This window comes from Bicyclus anynana, chromosome 20 (assembly GCF_947172395.1).
Source record: "Bicyclus anynana chromosome 20, ilBicAnyn1.1, whole genome shotgun sequence".
Taxonomy (NCBI): Eukaryota; Metazoa; Arthropoda; class Insecta; order Lepidoptera; family Nymphalidae; genus Bicyclus; species Bicyclus anynana.
This window is the reverse complement of record NC_069102.1, coordinates 4440193-4462068: the sequence shown is the minus strand read 5'-3', so window position 1 is coordinate 4462068 and position 21876 is coordinate 4440193. Positions and strand designations below refer to the sequence as shown.

General features: G+C 35.2%; 1 protein-coding gene across 5 annotated transcripts in view; it reads right to left on the bottom strand.

Annotated features, from left to right (window-relative positions):
- The window catches only part of LOC112053281 (semaphorin-1A), a 484933-nt gene that overhangs the window by 390105 nt on the left and 72952 nt on the right, over window positions 1-21876 (bottom strand). The window contains exon 2 of one of the 5 annotated variants that reach the window (XM_052887881.1): window positions 9764-9802. The exons of the other annotated variants lie outside the window; for them this stretch is intronic. Within the exon in view, the coding sequence (XP_052743841.1) occupies window positions 9764-9800 (37 nt within the window). The 5' untranslated portion in view covers window positions 9801-9802. The remainder of the gene's footprint in view (window positions 1-9763; window positions 9803-21876) is intronic. 5 annotated transcript variants of the gene reach the window in all.

Genomic DNA, 21876 nt, shown 5'->3' with positions numbered 1-21876 from the left:
TCTCAAAGTATATGTGACAAAATTTCTGAATTTTAGATGCGGTGTGATTTCAACATCATACCGCAAAGGTCTATCGGCCTTGCGACTAACTCTCTATTAGATAGCTACGGATATTATTATTTTGTAACGGTTTGAAAGTTTTTTTAATAAATACAAATACAAAGTGTCATAGTTTTGTTGTAGATATAATTAAATATATTGATATAGTACGTTTGTTTTTTGCTATTTTATTGGTGACGTAACTTGCAAAAAAGATTTTTTTTACAAACTCTGCCATTTTTCTTCTCATTATAAATTTACACGAAGAAAAACTAGATTGTTAGAAAGTGTACAATTACGTTTCCTTAAAACTTTAGGACAATTTTTTTCAATGCTAAATTAAAAATGCTTGTGCGCTAATATGCATGTTATTCTAAAAAGACAACTGGGACTTTAGCCATGTAGCGTTAGCGTTTGTACATAGGGAATCTATGTACAAACGCTAACGCTTCGAAAACTAACAAAATGTATGGGAAAGACAGATCCGATCGATAACTTGATCACGTGACCTATAGATCATGAACATCATTCCCATACATTTTATTAATTTTTCAAGCGTTAACGTTTGTAGAAAAAGAAAGAATCGATCATATGGCTACAGATCCTGGTTAGTTATATTTTTATATCATTCATCAGTATAACCCTATCACTACGTGGCAATGACTCCGTTCTTATAGGAAATGGGGTAGTGTTGCTAGTGATGACTTTATCCAAGACTTGCGGCCTTATTATGTATCTCAGTGTAACATTCCAACAATGAGTCACTACATCGATTTTTTGAATGGTACACTGAGTTACATAATAACCCCGATGGTCATTAAAAGTGGCCCTCGTGAAAAGGCTCAAAGTCAGCGGGCGATGGAGCGAGCTATGCTTGGAATTTCTCTGTGTGATCGAATCATAAGTGAGGAGATCCGCAGAAGAACCAAAGTCACTTAGGCCCATCACGGTATTCCATTGCGGGTTAATATTAATAGCCAATTAAATTATAGATCGTAGTAAAATAAAAATGATTAATCTTCGCTCGCTATTGTAATAATTGTGACCTTCAACCCAAAATAGCGCCATTCTTCCGCTCAAATAACCGCGGGGTAAAACAAAAGCCGTGTAAAAAGGTCGCAGTTTCATAAGATTCAAATTTTACACAATACAGTGTTTTACATTTTCCATTCCATCCGGTGTATTGTTTCTTAAAAATAGGTTATTTGAAAAATACTTGTTAACTACTGCTGTACACTTTTATTCAAAATTGGAAATAACAATGTCACACATAATATTCATAGTTCTTTACATTATAAATAAAGCAGAAATAGTGCAAAAAATGGAATATAGAAATTATGTGTAACATACACATAATTAAGTGTATATGTTAGAAGAGTTACAGAATAAGATTTTAACATTTTACAATACATTAGTATTAATACAGGGACGGTCTTACGGAGCGGCATAGTCCAAAATGTACTCGGTTCCTTAAAATAAAGATTAAAAAAAACATTTTACAATCAAATATCAAACCGCTTTGGAAGAAGAGGAAAAGTGCAATTTCTTGATAACAAATGCATTTTTTTTCATCTCTCATTTATTTATTCATCCTTTTTTTAAATTTTTAACAATGTTGATAAAATACAAAATAAAAAAACTCTATTAAAAAATTATAAAAAATAATAGCGGGGAGGTTGACCCCCGCTGCGGGACATTTGAGTGCCCAAGCAACTGGTGGTCAGGGTTCCAGAGTGAGAAACCTCACAATACGCGCCGTCTCAAGAATAACTGCCTTCTGTATCCGACCCTTGATCCAACACCTTAGCGAATGACTGAAACGACTATCGAAACAATAATACTTGACTGAACATTCCACATGGAGGTAAGCTCGCGAGCTAGGTCCAAGTATTTTGATACTTTTTCCTTTTCAGCTTCAACCAGATTATCGTCATGTGGAACAGTAATACAAATACATTATTAATTGGTACATAAAATTAATTAAAATAAATATTACTGCTTAAACATATAACATACGTATAATATATTATAATATGTTCACTTAAATATAGATTTTTTTGATTACATAGCAAACCAAAGGTTCTTTATTCACAAATAAAGAGAAAAAAAACCTATGGCTGTAGAATCAAAAGCACAGAAAATCAAACTTATTAAGGCATCTCTAATGATAAACATAATACGAAAATCTATATCGAGCAAATACTTCGCATAACACCATAAAATGATTTCAAACTTTTGCCCAGTGACCTACGAGTAATCCTGTGAGTAATTCCTCATTCTTCCTCATACTAAATACTTATATAGTAACAAAATAAATGTGTCTAGTCGTTCCGGCGTCAGTGGGCTCATAAATCACACAACATGTATAAGAAAGCCAGATTAAGATTGCAGGAAAGTTAGCGGTAAACAGGAAAATCCATTAAAGAGAACCCTTCAAAGAAACGCTTGTAATCCGTTTGGTTAAACGGAGTGCTTGCATAGTCACCATTATATTGATAAGGTTGTCTAATAATGCCTAAATAAGACATTATATAGTACTAGCAAACGCCCGCGACTTCCGTCCGCCTGAAATTTAGTTTTTCACAAATCCCTCGGGAACCATGGACTTTTCCGAGCTAAAAAGTAACTTATGTGTTAAACCAGAGTAATAAAAACCATTCCAAATTTCAACGAAATCGGTTTAATAGTTTCGGCGTTTAAGACTAACAAACATCCATACAAACTTTCGCGTTTATAATATTAGTAGGATGAACAATTAAAATAGTAACTCTAAAAATGAAGGACTTTCCATACAAACTTTCAACCCCTATTTCACGCCCTTCTATTTTTATTTTAGAGTCAAAAAGTATCCCATGTTTTGCTCAAAGGTCCCATTTACGATCATACCAAAATTCATCTTGATCGGTTCAGCCGTTTATCCGTGAAAAGGTAACAGACAGACAGGCAGAGATACTTTCGCATTTATAATATTAGTATAGATTAGTTCTTTGTGACTGAGATCGTCCGGGGAAGTACAGCCATGATACTTTCTTTCAAATTGTTGTGTAGGACTTAAAGCCAAACCCCCCGAAGACGCTGCTGAGGTCCCAATAACTGCCTTTTCTCTTCCTTAATGACCTTAGAAGCATCTTCGGGGGTTTTGGGCGAGCGCAAGAGCATCGCCTGATGGGGCTCGAAAGCAGAAGAAGAAGGTATCATTCATGTAGAGTTAGTACACGTGCTACGAGACATCGTAGCGCTGTGCGCGCATCATATTTATAAGTTCTATCAATTATATTATACTACCGGACGCCCGTGACTTCGTCCGCGTGGAATTCAGTTTTTCCCTATCCCGCGGGAACCATGCATTTTTCCGGAATTAAAAGTAGCCTATGTGTTAATCCAGAGTAAAATCTATTTCCATTCCAAATTTCAGCCAAATCGCTTCAGTAGCCGCAGCGTTAAAGAGGAACAAACATACTTAAACACTTACACACAAACTTTCGCCTTTATAATATTAGTGTGATATCCTTGAAATTTAAAAATTAGGGAAAGGTGTTCTGGGGACTAAAAGCAACGAAAATATCGATCTCTCTTTCATAACACCGCAAAGAAAAAGACAGCATTATTTTAGATTCCAAAGCTATTGGTCGACAATACTCGTTGATGCATTCTAAGCTATACAGGCGCATATGAGATAGTTAATTTAAATTAATCAATTAATATATTAACACTTATGACATAGAGCAAACCAGTGCACTATTGAATGTGTTAGTTTATACCCAGCTGGCCTATTCACTAATTTGGTCTTTATTAACAACCTATTAAAATAATCTCAATCTAATAATCAAATCTCATCTACTTACTGACTTTAGTTACATAGAATCTCAACTTCGTATAGATATTTTCAACTAAAAATACACCAAAGTTAGTGAATTTGCCAAATTCTATTATAACAAACCATTGATCTGTAAGCAATGGTTTTCCGCTTACAATTAAAAAGAAAACATTAAAACCCATTTAGATTTGAGGGAGATAATATGATCAATAAAACATTATTGTTCTTCGAATACAAATACAGACTCGGCAAATTGGTATTTGTTAATCTAATAAAATGTACGAAACAAAACAAAGCATAAATTCGCAAAAGCCAATTGGAAACAATACAAATACAATTTGGTTTGAAACGAAATCGGCAACTCGTTACAACTCACCGCTAGTAGGTAAGTTAGACTTCATATGTGTCGGAGGAAGCAAAAACGTGCTTTATAATGTTCATATATTCGTGAATTTTTGACGGCCTCCGTGGCGCAGTGGTATGTGCGGTGGATTTACAAAACGGAGGTCTTGGGTTCGAACCCGGCTGGACAGATTGAGATTTTCTTAATTTGTCCAGGTCTGGCTGATGGGAGGCTTCGAACGTGGTTAGTTACCACCCTACCGGCAAAGACGTACCCCCAAGCGATTTAGCGTTCTGGTACGATGTCGTGTAGAAACCGAAAGGGGTATGGATTTTCATCCTCCTCCTAACAAGTTAGCCCGCTTCCATCTTAGACTCCATCATCACTTACCATCAGGTGAGATTGTAATCAAGGGCTAACTTGTAAAGAATAAAAAAAAAAAGAATTCTGAATTTAGTTTGATTCTAATATTTTTCAAAAAATTTTGCTGCTTCCACAAGTTACAATTCACTACTAATAGGTGAGTCATCATCATCATCATTATCAACCCATATTCGGCTCACTGCTGAGCACGAATCTCCTCTCAGAATGAGAAGGGTTAGGCCAATATTCCACCACGCTGGCCCAATGCGGATTGGCAGACTTCACACAAGCACAGAATTAAGAAAATTCTCAGGTTTCCTCACGATGTTTTTCCTGCTCCGTTTGAGACACGTGATATTTAATTTCTTAAAATGCACACAACTGAAAAGTTGGAGGTGCATGCCCCGGACCGGGTTCGACCTCACCCTCCAGCATCGGAGGCAGAGGTCATATCCACTGGGCGCTTGTTAAGCGTTGAGTTTGACTTCCATGTCGGAAAATTAAAAAAAATTGTCAAGGTTCGTATTTTTTCATAGACAATAAATATATAAGATATAATACACAGTTTTTGCTGGGGTTTCAAACGCAAATAATTTAGAAAAACTTATTATAGTTTTATTTGCAAAATGCAATTAAATATTGTTAAGTGATCTCATTCCTAAAGATCTCTATCAAAATTGACTGAAATTGAGTTTTGAAGTAAAACAATTTGGTTTTTAACAATTAAAACAAATTCCACAATTCGTAACAACTGAGTTAGAATTTCCACGGCAATGAAGTGGATTATTGCTTTTTCGTACAAAATTTTTGTTAGTAGCAATGGATCGGAATATTTTAAAAGGCCATTTAACTTCAATTCAATTGGCTTATTTTTTGATTCATTTTCATAACAATTGAATTCATTTTGTGGCTTTTACTTGAATGTTTTAAAATCGTATTTTTTTAACCAACGAAAAGGCTCTCAAGGCTGTTATTGTTATTTCTTTATGCTTTATCTGTATCTTTTTTTTATAAATCTACTTTATCTGTACGACAATTAATTAAACAATCAAGAGATTAGCTTGACTATTAGCAACGATATCAGGTAGCCTATATAATTACTTGTACCTACTATTAAATAACATATTCTATGGCTACACTCCAAAAAAGTACCATACACCTACCGTAGCATTGCAGATAATCATATATATAAAATAGATGTATTATGCCCAGTGGCGTCCACAGCATAGATGCAAATATTCACTGCCTACCCTAAAGACTCAATACAAACCTACGTTGGACCACAGAACACATAGTTAGACAAGGCATTTTAAATTTTTTACATATAGTGCATACCTTAGTTAAAAACCTTGTGCACGCCACTGATTATGCCATCAAGAACGTCAAAGTCAAAGTTCATTTTATATTTTTTTTCGAATTCGTAAAACTAAAATTAAAGTTACTGGGTTCCAAATACGCCTTGGTCAGCGAAGAGCCCATAATAAACTCTACCAGAAATATGCAAATATATCAAATTTTACCTAAAAAGAAACGCAAAAATATCTAAGCTGACTTAGATTTCACTTAATACTAACTAGGCAACTTATTCGTAAATAAAAGCTTGTAAACATAAACAGACAACCTACTCGTTTTAGCAGTCGCTTGAAAATAGGAAATATATAGATTATGAAACAGCTTTAAGGATTAAACGTCTGAATGTATGCCGGGTATACACCAAAAGATTATACCTCACTAATCCTTAAGGAAAATATATGCGACGTTCAAAGGATAATGGCAAGCAAGGTAACTTGCAAAAGATGGGAGCGGCGCATAATCTATGTACAAATAGTCAGATAATCCAGCATTCTGATCATAATCTTCATGTAATATTTATAACTTTCTTACGTTTTCTGATGCTAGAATCTAGATCTATATGGTTTTATTTTAATTGTAAAACGTAAACATTTTAGTGTATCGACGTCTAGGACTACTTTTTTCTCTTTGTTTAGTCTACCAACAGACATACAAATATTACAATAATTAAACATATATGCAAGTAATACAAAGATAAAATGCATCTATTAATAGGTAAACACCGCATGCAACTGTCTAATTAAATTTAAAGTTTAAAATGTATTTACGATATTAATTGTCTAAATGATCACTGGTGAGGAAGTCTATAATTACGATAATCATTTCAATACCTTAAACAAATTAACTACCTACTAAAACTAATATGATAGATAATTTATAATAGAGCACAGATAAAAAATAAATGTTGAAGCATACACTCTGAAGTATATATATATATTTCAAACTGTATATTTTAAAAATAATTGGATTAATGATAGTAATAAGGCAAAAAAATATTCTTAGCAAATAAAACTGTGATTGTTTTATGCATTAAGTCCTTAAAACAATCCACAAATTAAACAAGCTAAAATCATTATTTAACTTTTAATAAAATATAGTTCTAGCACAGTTTTTAGCTCATCTGCAGGCGAATTATCATTGACACATGATAGTTGACATAAACGAAATTGAGATTCTATGTAACAAATGTCATCCGGTGCTTACTGGTGTATATCATATAGTAGGTAGACGACATTTCTCAATTGATTTGATGTTTATTTTAATAGGTTAATAATAAAGACCAAAATAGTAAATACATACAATTTAACTTTATGAAACAAATATTCTTTTTTATATGTGTACCTTGTATATTTAAAGAAAACATTGAAAATATACAACTTAAGAACATTATGTTCCACTGAAAATATACGTAATTTTATTACACACAACAGTATAATATTACGGCGAAATCCATTTCAACATTTGTATAAACAAAGTTCGTTCCCCGGGGTAATCACAATACGACGAACTAGTTCGCCAGTTCGCATCCGGGTATTTACAACCCTTCGGAAGTTACAGGTCAATTTTCTTGCTAAACATTCTACAGAAGGTTTCTAATTTCATTGCGGTGGGCGCGTAGGCTCCTAATTTCATTAGGTCAAGAGGACACTGGGAAACCTTGTGGACTGTTACGGGGCGTAACATTCGGAGCGAGCATGTCTTCACCTATTTACATTCTTGGACAGGTCTGCAATATTGCCTGATGGTAAGCAATGATGCAATTTAAATTGGAATAATTTCCTTATAGTATGATTTTTTTTTAAAGAGCAACTGTTGAGTTTCTTGCCGGTTTCGTCTCAGCAGAATCTGCCTTCCGAACCGGTGGTGGAATCTTTACAAATAGTCAACTGACGTATAAAAAGTGCTTGTAAACTGAGCCTACTTGAAATAAATGAATTTTGTTTTTTTTTTTTTATTTCCTTGCCTTGAAGGTGTTCAAATCATACGTAGCAGTAAATATTGACGGATGAAAAGTAGACAATATCTACAGAAAATGAAGAAAAAAGTCCTACATTGCGGAGTTACTGAGCAAGCGAAGCCTCCCACCAGCCAGATCTGGACCAATTATTAAGAAAATCTTAATCGGCCCAGCTGGGGATCGAACCCAGGACCTCTGTCTTGTAAATCCACCGCGTACACCACTGCGCCACGGAGGCCGTCAAAAAGTGAAACCGATTTGATGTTTATGTTAATAGGTTGTTATTAAAGACCAAACTAGTGAATAGGCCAGCTGATACTATAATACAAACAATTTTGAATATCACAAAAGTTTCTTTAGAAATTTTATTACTATTGATTATTACATTATTTTGATGTTTAAACGTCTTATAGTTTAGTAAGCTTTAACAATTTTTCGATAACTTCTTCCATGCATTACCTATATACAAACAAACTATCTACATAGCAGTGAAAGCAGGTTAAAAAAATCCATTGCACGGTTTAAAAGAATTTGAAGAAGATTAGTAGACACATGCTGAGAACAACTTCAACCAAAATTGTGTAAGAATAAGGAAATGCGTTTCTTTACCCTCAGAGCATTCAATCTATTTCAACGTATCACAGGGCGTGTAAGGAAAACAGATACCACCGTAACTTTCACTTTAAAACTGTTTTAAACTTCTAATATCGAAATGCACTTTATCTATGAGAGCTTTTCACGCCCGAGGCGAGGGTGCACATCAAAAGACGTCTTCTTGGAAATTTCACTACTGTTACTCATCGCGACGCCGTCACTCAAATTGAAAACCTAATGTGTGGGTGATATGATACACATTCGTTTGACGACCAATCTTTGTAGCATTCCTGTTTTTAGTTTTCCCGATGCTTCTGAGGGCGACGTTTTGCGTTGAAAGCAAACGAGAGTAATAAAGCCAATAAGATTATACCCTTTTATCTCCGACGCTATTCAGCGCACGCTTGACGTTTCGCTCAGAAATGGGATGTAAGTAATTTATTTACCATTTAGACACGTTTGTGTTAATTACACACGATATAATGGTTGTGGCGTTGGTGCTTTCTAATTGCTTTGTTAGCTTACGTACGTGATATTTTGCTGGGAGGGCGCGAACGAACCATGTACCCGCATAACGCCTGCCACACACGATCAAACGAGACCACCCATTTTGAGCACGTTACAAAAATATAAAATTGACGAATAATCCTTTATTTCAATTAATTATAATAAAATTAGTTTAAAACGTATCCTACTAATATTATAAACGCGAAAGTTCGTCTCGATGTTTGGTAGTCTTTAACGCAGCTACTGAACCGATTTGGCTGAAACTTGGAATGAAATAAATTATACTTTTAATCACGGGAAAGTCCATGGTTCCCAAGGGATTTGTGAAAAACTAAATTTTTAATCGAAGTCGCGGGCGTCCGCTAGTTTAAAATAAATTCTTAAAAATCAAGATTACAAAAAAATAATAGTTAGAATTCACAGTTGATAATATTTTTTTTAAATATGTTTTTTGTTGAAATCGAAGTAGGTGCTTGCCCATATCTTGATTATGCAAACTGTCAAACAAACTAAAAATAAACTAGTCAAAAAATAATAAAAAAATATATAAATGAAATTAATTTGGACCTTGTCTGAAGCCAACAATATATGAAAAATGTTGGGTCTCCTGCACCAAGTCAAGTCAGGTCTGCAGCGTGTGAAAGTGACATAAAATATGGAAAACATAACTATAACCATATTTCGATATTTTTTTTACTTTCGCATCAAAGAGTAAACTTGATCGTGTGTGATTGGCGTTATGTTTTCTTTATCAATTATTTTATATTTCTGCTGCTAAATTATTATTTACCTCCACAAAAGAAGCCCGCAACAAAGACTGGAAACATACCTGAAAAGAATGCAATACAATATTAAATAAACAAGAAAACAACGACTTCATCAGTAAGATCTTTTTACTCCAATATTTATTTTTATTCTTTACAAGTTACCCCTTGACTAACCTCAATAGAACCAACCGAGGATCGAACCCAGGACCTCCGTAAATCCACGCGCATACTACTGCACCACGGAGGCCAATACAAGGTGTCCCGAAATTTTAGCCGAAATTTTACAGTTTTCAAGTCATATCCTGTTTTTTATTATCCAGTGCAGTTTAGTCCATGTGTTGAAAAAATACTTAAGCTTACTTACTTAATTTTATACTTGGTAATTATTTTTGAATAGTTGTTTCAAGTAATGAAAATTGAATTTTTTCTACTGCTTTTTTTCCAAAAAATGAGACTAATTATTTTTTTATGCCATTTTTTGTGCATCTAACTTTAACAGTCATCTGCCATTAGACCTCCATAATCTGGCCCTGTCGCAAAATTCGTTCTAAGCGTCTGCTAACTTTAAACTACCTTCCTGCCAAATTTCAACTTTGTAGGTAAGTGAAGCTGTTTTCGAGATATCGTTATAAAAGATTTGTACATACTATTTCAAGGCGAGGCGTAAGCACATTTTGTCAACCACAATTCAAAATCTTCGAAATCTGATAGTCCTTATTATAAAAGCAAATATTCATTCCACTACGCCTGAGAGGTCGCAGAAATCTTAATATTAATCATAGATTTACTCGAAAGATAACTTTGATGAGGGTACTTCGGCCTAGTTTGGAACTCCCTTATTGCCTCAAAACGCGCTATGTTAAGCCGGCGATTCCGGTCACCACAACTATAATATTTGATGATTGAGACTAAGGCGAAATTAGTTATTCAAGTACTTCGAGTTAATTCGTGACGGGTTGCGGACGTTAGGCGACACATTTACGGATTGATAAATTTATTCTTATCTATACAGTAAAAGATCCTTATTCACGCTACCTTTATTCACGTTTTCACTATTCGCGGATTAAAAATTTGCGTCCCAATTCCTATATTCGCGGCTAAATATTTCGTTATTTGCGGATCTGACTGACGAAACTGTCGAAAAGTCTAGTAAAGTATTAATACAGCATAGCTATCTGCGTGAACGAATCAGAAATTGGAAGATTCACAGAAGAACTAAAGTCACCGACATAGCACAACGAGTCGCGAAACTGAAGTGGCAAAAGGCGGGGCACATAGTTCGAAGTACCGATGGACGTTGAGGTCCCAAGGTGCTGGACTGATGATCCCTCACTAGAAAGAAAACCTGGCCCAGCCGGCAATTCAATCCAGGACCTCCGTCTTGTAAATCCACCGCGCATACCACTGCGCCTCAGAGGTATTCAAAAAACGTCGTCACTTACAAATACAAATACATTCGCTAACTTCACTGTTTGCATGCAAAATGAATGGATATATAGGTATCTAGTAACAGTCATCAATGAGTAACGAAGCGTGTCAAGTATTACCATTCATGAATATACAATTTCTTCACACCATTGGTTTTTTGTGTTAATTTATTCTAACAACGCATGCTACGCTGAGATATGTAATTGATATTTCAATAGTGATAGTAAAAGTAGATCCGTATGACTGAGTATCTTATTAACAAACAAAAGAAGATTTTCAATTCGACGTGTACTTTTTACATTTGTTACCTCATACCTCCGTTACACTGAACAATTTAGAAAAAAAATCAATAAGCAATATAAGCAATATTGCCGTAACTTATATATTTCTTTATATTTTATTATAAGATTTTATTGTAACCTGTTGTTGTCCTGTTTAAAATAAATAAATAAATGAGAAAAAATCAAAAAATATATTTTTTTTTATTTCAGGAAGATTTTAAAATCATTGCATTGAAGAAAAAGAGATAGAGGAATATCTAAAAACATCTAGGCTCACTAACATATTTAACTGGTTTAATTAGTTTTAGATAATGGCAACTTCGTTCGTAACACTCCCGATGGTCCGCGCGGACCGGAGGGGGGTGTAGCGATGAATGAAAACCCACGACTGATGCACCTTACTTTTCTGCACGCACGATTTCACACACGCGCAATCTTTCCCCCCATCGCCCACATATCAACGAACTTGCCAGACTATAGTTATAAATGATTATTTTAAAAATTTAAATGATTTTTTTTTCATGAAACGATTTAAGTGGTTTAAATGTTAATTTAATTTTATCAATGGCCGTGTCTTAATGTTAAAGGACAAGTCTGGCAAAAAAATCTAGTCGGTGCCCCGTAATTTCTCTAATTAACTTTCAGAGTCACGTACAAATTAAGAAGGCGAAGTATCCGCGCGCCTCTGAGCAAATGGACTAACACCCTTAACGTTCATTTGAATAAAAATGGAAACGTGATGATGTTTTTATCGATTTTTTACCTATTTATTTAAAACAAAACTCTTAATTTATTTATTGTATTATTATTTATAATTGGCTTATTTTTACTACTTGTTTCTACTAGTAATATTTTTGTATTTAATTTTCGTATCTGTCTCCTTTTATTTTATTATTTGTCGATGTTTGTTAGAGGCGCTCCGCACGTCTCGATACGTCTCCAAACGTCACCTTAATGGCTCCACGGAAGATCAGCGCGGTATCCTTACGGACACTGCAATATGCTGAGTGGTGACCCTTTTAGGATCACATCATGCAAGTTGCAATGTATTTAATTTATTGTTTTTTTTCTCTCTTTTCTTTGTATGATGTGTATTCTGAATAAACTTTCTTTCTTTCTTTCTTTGTTTCAAATAAGTATATACAATAAAATTAATTTAAAGGTATTTTGGTGGTGATCAAGGATGAAATTAAAGGCAATTTCATTTTTTGCGCAAAGGATCAGCCTGGCTGTCCAGCGCGGAAATGCAGCCAGTATTCTTGCCACCATTCCACGTGGGCATGATTTGTATAGTAGGATAAGTTAGCTTAAGTTCCTTATTGTATTATTTCTCAATAAAAAAAATAGAATTACAATTAAAAATATTTAGCAGACCACTTAGTATTTTACAGATTAATTCACAAACTAATTAAAAACCGTACAGTATATGTAATAAATAAAACTGAAAATTAAAAAAAAAAAAGGCCATCGAATATTATGAAATTATTAATTACTATCTCGATCCAGTCATAAATATTCTCTTTCAATGCGATTTCATTTGAAACCCCACTGGAGTATAGTTGCAGACATTCGGTTATTCTTTCCCACTTTCATCCCCCACAACTTTTAAACGACTCAACATATTTTCGTCAAACATGTCTTAGAACATTCGCATAAAAGTCACCAAAAATGCAAAAAAACTAAATTGAAATCGCTTCATCCGTTCAGGAGTTATGGTGCCAAAACAAACCCCAATCGATTTTTTTTTTTGCGTATTTTTGCGTAACTATCTAGAAGTAATAAGTTGTTTCGGTACATTAGTTTAAACACCTAATATACGCCATTTTCCGCTGCAAATTACAAAATAAATTGTTTTCGTAACATGTCAACTTAATGATTAGGTGGCTTACTAAGCAATGCCTTATTAAATATCGATGTCTACGTAATTATTGTGTTAAGTACTTCTGTGTAACAGAAATATATCGAATGGTGCAACCTATACGTACCTACTAAACAGGCAATTCTTGTAAAAGGAAAATTATGTAGTACAATAATGTTTTACTATAACCGCTCTTTGGCTACGAGTCTACGTAAGTATCACACTAATATTATAAAGGCGAAAGTTTGTGTGTGTGTGCTTAAGTATGTTTGTTCCTCCTTTCCCTGATTTAAAATAGTTATTTCAACTAAATAAGTTTGACTGCAACATAACTACTATTTTACATTTTTTTGTTTCTACGATCTAACATGATTATTTCAATGAAATTAAAGTAAATACCAGTTTTTGATTAAAATAACGTTCCTATCTGCCACTATCACTACTAGACTAATGATATTTTATGTAAAATGACGATAAGTAATTTCGTTGAAAACACAATGTTAGATAATTGCAAAAGAAAATACGATGAAAAACGATGTAGTGGTTGATTACTTGAATGGTACACCGAGTTACATAATAACCCTGCAGAAGTTTTTGGGAAAACCACGGACCTATATTATATTAGCGAGTTCGTTGATGGTATGCGGTCGATGGGGGAAGGACTGCGCGAGTGTGTAATCGTACGCACGGGGCAGAAGGTATGAACTCATGCGCGCGGGGCATATTTACCCACCGGCCCGCACGGACTATCGGGAGTGCTACGAACGAATTTAACAAGCTATAATATCTATACTTGAGTATACATACATGAGAGCCGTGATAGCCCAGTGAATATGACCTCTGCCTCCGATTCCGGAGGGTGTGGGTTCGAATCCGGTCCGGGGCATGCACCTCCAACTTTTCAGTTGTGTGCATTTTAAGAAATTAAATATCACGTGTCTCAATCGGTGAAGGAAAACATCGTGAGGAAACCGGCATACCAGAGAATTATCTTAATTCTCTGCGTGTGTGAAGTCTGCCAATCCGCATTGGGCCAGCGTGGTGGACTATTGGCCTAACCCCTCTCATTCTGAGAGGAGACTCGAGCTCAGCAGTGAGCCGAATATGGGTTGATGACGACGAGTATACATACATACAAATTATGTTCTCCTCCTCTGTTTTGGAAGTCGGTTTACAAGATCCTCATAAACAGTGCAACAAAGGAAATAATAGTCCCAATACGGCGAAATGTGACTGAAATTGGAACAACTTGGCACAGTTTCGTTCACATTTTTGATTCACGCCCCAGTTTTGCGGAGAGCTTTTTGTGTTGCGCCTCTGGCGGAGACACGGTGCGGCGTGTTCCCGATATTAGTACAAGACGCGTCTGACGTTACCAGGCACCGGCCTACATACAGCTTAGTGTTAGGACCTGTAGGGTTATTATGTAACTCAGTGTACCATTGAAAGAGAGCCGAATATCTTAGCATTCCATGGATTCACCGTGCGGGTGTCGGGTCCATCGCGTGGTAGTGAGAAAAACTTCGTGCAGAGTCCTGAACTTGTGACTACAGGATGTAGGGTTAAGGAATTCCTTGACGATCGATCAACACTCCCCGTTCTCTGCTCGTGTTATTCTCCCTGCCTAGCCAAATTTGGTAAGATCCTATTAGAGCAGCTTCAACTACATCGTTTTCACCGTATTTTGGTAATTGTTATTATCTAACACAGTTATTTCAACGAAACTATCTTGACTGCGTCATTTTACATCAAATGGCAGCGATGTTAAACCGGTTTTTCGTTGAAATAATCTTACTAATTGCTACTGCCACTTTCATAATACTGTACTTTTACGTAAATTAACGTAAATATGGCCGTGAGAATTTCATTATAATGCATGATTCCAACACCCCGCAATGGAGCCACTTGTTGGGTCTAAGCTCCATAGCTATTATTTGCCATTAGACATTTGCCTATCTATCTGTTTGTAATTATCTCTGGAACGGTTGAACTGATTCCAATGGGAATTTCACCAAAAGATAGAAGATTTTACTGAGCAACATACAGACTACCTTATATTCAAGAAAAATTCATGGTTTCCGTTTAATAAGGATTATTTAGAACTTTATAATTAAATAAACTAAAAACATTTATAAAGAGAATGCTACCTTTGAATGAAATGCTTAGAATGCTTTGGAAAAGGAAAATTTGTTACGTAGTTGTTGTGCTAAAAACCTTTACCAGAATTTCTTTTAAAAGAATGCAGAATTAGTAATGACGACACACATACCATTTGTGGTATTATTACATTCGAGAAGAAAACCTAGAAACTCTGCTTCGTTTCGTAATTGTGACAGAAAAAGTGTACTATAAGAGATCGTGAGCTAATATGATAATATAATTCAATGGTGTATATTTTATTTTTAACACTAGCTGACGCCCTGCGGTTTCACCCGCGTGGTTCCCGTTCCCGTAGGAATACAGGAGTAATATATAACCTATAACCTTCCTCGATAAATGGGCTATCTAACACTGAAAGAATTTTTCAAATCAGACCAGTAGTTCCTGAGATATGAATAAGATTATCGCGTTCAATTAAACAAACAAGCAAACAAACTCTTCAGCTTAATAATATTAGTATAGAAATCCACTCGCGTGAATTTCTGTTTTTCTTGAATCCAGCGGAAACCATGGATTTTTGGATTTTTCCGCTATTAAAAGTAGCCTATGTGTTACTCTATAAAGGAGTATTGTCTATGAATATACCGAATTTCAACCAAATCGTGTAAATCGTATAAATTATAATTATCTTTTAGATCGTATCGTATCGTCAGTTTCGGCATGAAGGAGTAACAAACACACACACACTTAAACTGTCACGTGTTTGACTGAACTGAACATGTTTTGTGTGTCTCTCCTCTAAAAATTCACTAAATTTTCTACTAATTACAGATTTATTCAGTATCTAGGTATTGACAGTATTTGATATTGGTGATGACTGCTAACAAAAATATTAAAATTGCTTTTTCCCATTTCACCCACTGGATCTTAGAGTATATCAATATCTAGGTATTGACCACAGATATAAGTTAGCGATCTTTGTTCTGTGGTATTGACAGTATCTAATATTGGTGATGACGGCAAACAAAAATATTAAAATTGCTTTTTCCCATTTCACCCACTGGATCTTAGAGTATATCAATGATATAACAACTTCAAGTGTCAAGATTCCATTTACATCTGCCAGCTAATGTTTTACGACGCTATCCTATAAGGCGTCCATGTAACGAGCCAGTATATTTTACGAGGGCATATCAAACTGGAGGACATGTTAGCCCCTCGTACATTTTGCGACTGCCCGCCGAACTCGTACTGAAACTGGGTTAACTGTTCAACCTCTATATCATCTCTTTGTCTTTATCCCACTTAAGTGACGTCAGCAAACTACGAGTATATCATTCTCTTCTTATCTTCTATTCTCATCATCATTAGGTGCCTTCTTCCAGCTGAAGTTTGGCGGTTATGTGTAGAAAACTCTTCCGGTTTTTTGCAACATTTTTAAGCTGTGTGTATGTTAACTTGGTCCACTCTTTGACATCATATGTCCCATCTATCTATCTTCTATTCTGCGTCTATCATAACACTCATCATCTAATCTTTTTACACGCACTCCAATCTTACACCATCTCTTTCTTGATCTTCCATACTCAGAGGACTTGGTCTTAGAGCACTGAGACATCGGAAAGGGATAAGGATATTCCGAATTCAATTGACAGAATCATCAGAAAAGAGACAGAATATATATCCATACACGATCCAACTTGAGCTTCAAATATTCAATTGATTCGGTGTAATGTTCTGCCTAAGTTTATTGACGATAGGTAGAAGCATTTTTTGACAGCGTTCGTCTTAATTTTCAAATCAGCGACCAAAATAGGAGCAAGACGAAATGTGCAAAATACAGCCCAAGAAATTGGTTATAGGACAGAATTAGTGGATTTAGAAAGAAGTAGGTTCAGAATTACTTATAATATAATACAGAATATATCAAAACAACTTTAGAATTCTAAAATCGTCCGAACACACAAAGGTTAAAATCACCGATCGAAGGTAACAAATCATTCCTCAACGTTGGACCAAAGTTTCCCATAGTTCGAAACACAATTTGCGGGCAGGGTTACCAGCTTATTGACTTGGGACATGACGCAGTTATAGCTACTATTTCCACTTCCTCGCTATTGAGTGTTAAGGGAAACGCTCGAAGCGAATATTGATCGTGAAATTGTCATTCAATATCCTTTAAGGATATTATTAAAAGTAACATTATAATACTATACTTTAAATGACTTTGACTCTTCGAAAACCTGAAACTCGTCATTAATTTTGTTTAAGCACAGTAACTTATTTTAAATTTCATACAATATAACCTTAGACTTGAAATTTCTGTTCTATTTTTAGTCGTAGACAAAAATAAATTAAAAACTAACTTAAACGGATCGTACTGTTTTTGAGAGCTAAACTAACTGACAAAAATATATTTCTAAAACCTCGTAAACCATAAGTTTATATATACAATATTCCCGCAATTTCGAGAAAACTTTCCAAAAATACATGCCTCGTCACAACGGATCATATTCCGTGATCCTCTCACATAATGTCTTGTCAACCCAGATGTGAATAACCTAAAGGCCGTAACACACGAAACGAAATAAAACCCTGAAGCTGTTCTAGAAGAAAATATACCTTGTAAAACGTTCCATCATCTAAAAGTTACCAAAAAGAATTGTATTAGGTACCTATATTATGTCAACCAAAAACACAAGTTCCTAGCTTAGGATTTCCTAATTGTTTTTATATTAATAGACAATTTTATATTAATGGCTAATAAAACATTTCTCTAGATATAGACAGACCTTAGAAGATACATACAATTTTTTTGCAATCTATATTTTACTACAAGTGTTTATTCAGCTACATATACTAATAATGATGTGGCATAACACATCAAAGAGACGAGTAGAAGGAAAATATGCTAAAGATTATAAAGCTTTATTGTTTAAAAAAAACAACCTTCCCCAGACGAGTAAAACATCCCGTTACATACGGAGGGACCCTAAAAATACGTGCGATCACAGGTGACGTGGTCTGAGTGACCTGAGAGGGGATTACAGTAATAAGCCGCTCAGGACATGGCTTCAAAGCGAGGACTTACGGACCTCTTACTGGGTTTATGAGTCCCGTACAAAACCCACAGTAATATAGAGGTCTTATAATATACACAGTTATGGACGAATAATATTAATGTTGAGTAATGACTAATATTAAACGTATTTTTGGTAGAAATAGGGTAAAAACGCAGGTTTTCAAGCTTTGAAAAAATACTGTAAATTTAAATATGGCTAATCGTATGCATTTTTCTAATTGGAAAGACATACTCGTATCTATTAAAACCAGACATGGATTTTTTAACTTAATTTAGGTATATCTAATTGTCAATTATTTAGTAAAAAAATGCCATTTGATTTATTTTATATGATTAACAGGCCTTCAGGCCTGTTAATCATATAAAACATTTTAGATAAACAAGTCTATTACTTCATTTTAAACTACAACAGTAGTTTTACTCGCTCGCTACTTTAAGTAATCGCCATAATAATCAACACAAAAATCATCTCCTTGACCGTATCCTACTTATGTGGGGTCGGCAAAATCACACTAATCACACTAATCACACTAATATTATTACACTAATCACACTAATATTATAAAGGCGAAAGTTTGTGTGTAAGTGTGTAAGTATGTTTGTTCCTCTTTTACACTGCAGCTACTAAAGCGATTTGGCTGAAATTTGGAATGGAAATAGATTTTGCTTTGGATTAACACATAGGCTACTTTTCATCCCGGAAAAATCTATGGTGTATCTAAAAAATCCTGCGGGATTTGTGAGAAACTGAATTCCACGCGGACGAAGTTACGGGCGTCCGCCAGTATATCATAATGTCAATTTCATTCATTCGCTTCTGTTATTTTAATTAAAACATTTTCATATATTTAGCCTTAAAGAGAACCTTAACTTAACTTTAGCGTTTTCTATGTTCTATGAACCAACAACACGACCAAAAATTATAGACCACGTCAAGAATTAATTACCGTAATTGTTTCTGGAACCGCACATATTATGATGAGCGTCAAAACACCAAAACGATTATCGTATCGAGCCACAATAGGTCGAGTGTGTGTATACAGTGTGCACATAAGCTTTCACTGTGACTAGATCACAAATCATTCTGACGCGTGTCAAGTTATAGCCAAACATTTATCTCTCGCACGTTTTGACAGCTCACTGCCGCCATATTGCATTGATAGTGTATTCGGAATCTGTTTCGAACATTCGTAAAACTATTATGGGATAAATATTACAGTTAAAGTTACGTGTATGTGAATATTTTATATATATATTTTTTTTTTTTTATTATTTAGTCTCTTATTATTCCTGCAATCTGCCGTGAGACATTCAGCGGGATTTTAAGCATTTGAATTAAGGCGTGTTTGGTGCGAAATCCAGTGATTTGCCCAAATATAATAATGTAGTGTCTATTTCATGACATCTTGTGGTGCTCGGTCTCTTGAGCCTTTTGAAAGTTGTATCAGGTCAGGAATATTATATAACAAAAAACATTATGCTTTAGACCAAAAAAAATATATTAATTTCATCGTTATCAACCCATATTTAGCTCACTGCTGAGCTGTGCTCGAGTCTCCTCTCAGGATGAGAGGGATTAGGCCAATAGTCCACCACGCTGGCCCAATGCGGATTGGCAGACTTCACACACGCAGAGAATTAAGAAAATTCTCTGGTATTCCTTTACCGTCTGAGACACGTGATATTTAATTTCTTAAATTTTTTTAAAAATATTAATATTATAAAGATGAAGAGTTTGTTTGTTTGAACGCGCTAATCTCAGGAACTACTGATACGATTTGACAAATTCTTTATGTGTTAGATAGTCCATTTATCGGGGAAGGCTATAGGCTATATATTTTCCCCATATTCTTACAGAAACGGGATGATGATGATGATTCTCCTCATAACACATTTGGCTGGTGGGAGGCTTCGGCCGTGACTAGTTACCACCCTACCGACAAAGACGTACCGCCAAGCGATTTAGCGTTCCGATTCGATGTTGTGTAGAAACCGAAAGGAGTGTGGATTTATTCCTTTTTTATTAAGATTGTAGTTAAGTGCTAACTTATAAAGAAATAAAAAAAAATTCTCTATATTGCTGTAAACTGCAACATTTGGTAAAACAGACAAACGCGGCGTAGAACTGTTTTATAAAAGTAAAAGAAAAATCGTAAACCTTTTCAAATCTTTGTTCGTAGTATGTCAAAGTTTTCACGTAGCAATATTCGACGTATTGTATCCGCGAGTATAAGCAACTATGTCAGAGTGATATTAATGCCGGCTATAAAGCCACTTTCTATTACATAAATGGCTTCAGACCCACGCCGGAATATTGACGTTAATAAAAGACACGGAAAAGCGGACAGCCTCCCCGGGGAACCGAAGAGTGTTTACCTCAAGTTTGTTATGATCTGTTTACTACTTAGTATATTACTGACGAGTACATTGCTAATGTATGAGTAATGTGCATTTCATAAATTTCATTTAATAAAAGCCTCAATAGCTCAACGGTACGGTAGAGCGGTTGGACTCATCACCGAGGGGTGGTGGTTCAATCCTCACCCTGTTGGTCTATTGTCGTACCCACTCTTAGCACAGTATTTCCCGACTAGTTGGAGGGGAATGGGAATATTGGTCATATTATAAAAAATATGGCTAATATTCCTTTAAAAAAAAATGCAACAAATCATTGCCTACCTTCAAGTCTCATTAGTAACCTCAATAGTAGGAAAGCGGAGAGGGGATTTTAAGCAAATAAAAACTAATTTAAGAAATACTCAACCAGTAAATCAGTTAAAGGTAACTAATAGCTAAAAGAGCCGTGATAGCCCAGTGGATGTTATGACCTCTGCCTTTGATTCCGGAGGGTGTGAGTTCGAATCCGGTCCAGGGCATGCACCTCCAACTTTTCAGTTGTGTGCATTTTAAGAAATTAAATATCACGTGTCTCAAACGGTGATGGACATCGTGAGGAAACCTGCAAATCAGAGAATTTTATTAATTCTCTGCGTATGTGAAGTCTACCAATCCGCATTGGGCCAGCGTGGTGGACTATTGGCCTAACCCCTCTCATTCTGAGAGGAGACTCGTGCTCAGCAGTGAGCCGAATATGGGTTGATGACGTTATTACTACGAGTACATTGCTAATTGTATGAGTAGCGTGCATTTCATAAATGCGACAAATCATTGCCTACCCTCAAGTCTCATTAGTAACCTCAATACTAGAAGAGCCGAAGAGGCGATTTTTAGCGAATAAAAACCTTCAGAAACACTCAACCAGCACGTCATTCATAAGGTAACTAATAGCTTAAAGGGGTTCAGGTTTCCGAAAATGTAGCGATATAAGCTAAAAGGTGTTCAGGTGTCCGAAAATGTAGCGATGTAAAGAATGGGAGGGTTTCTTAA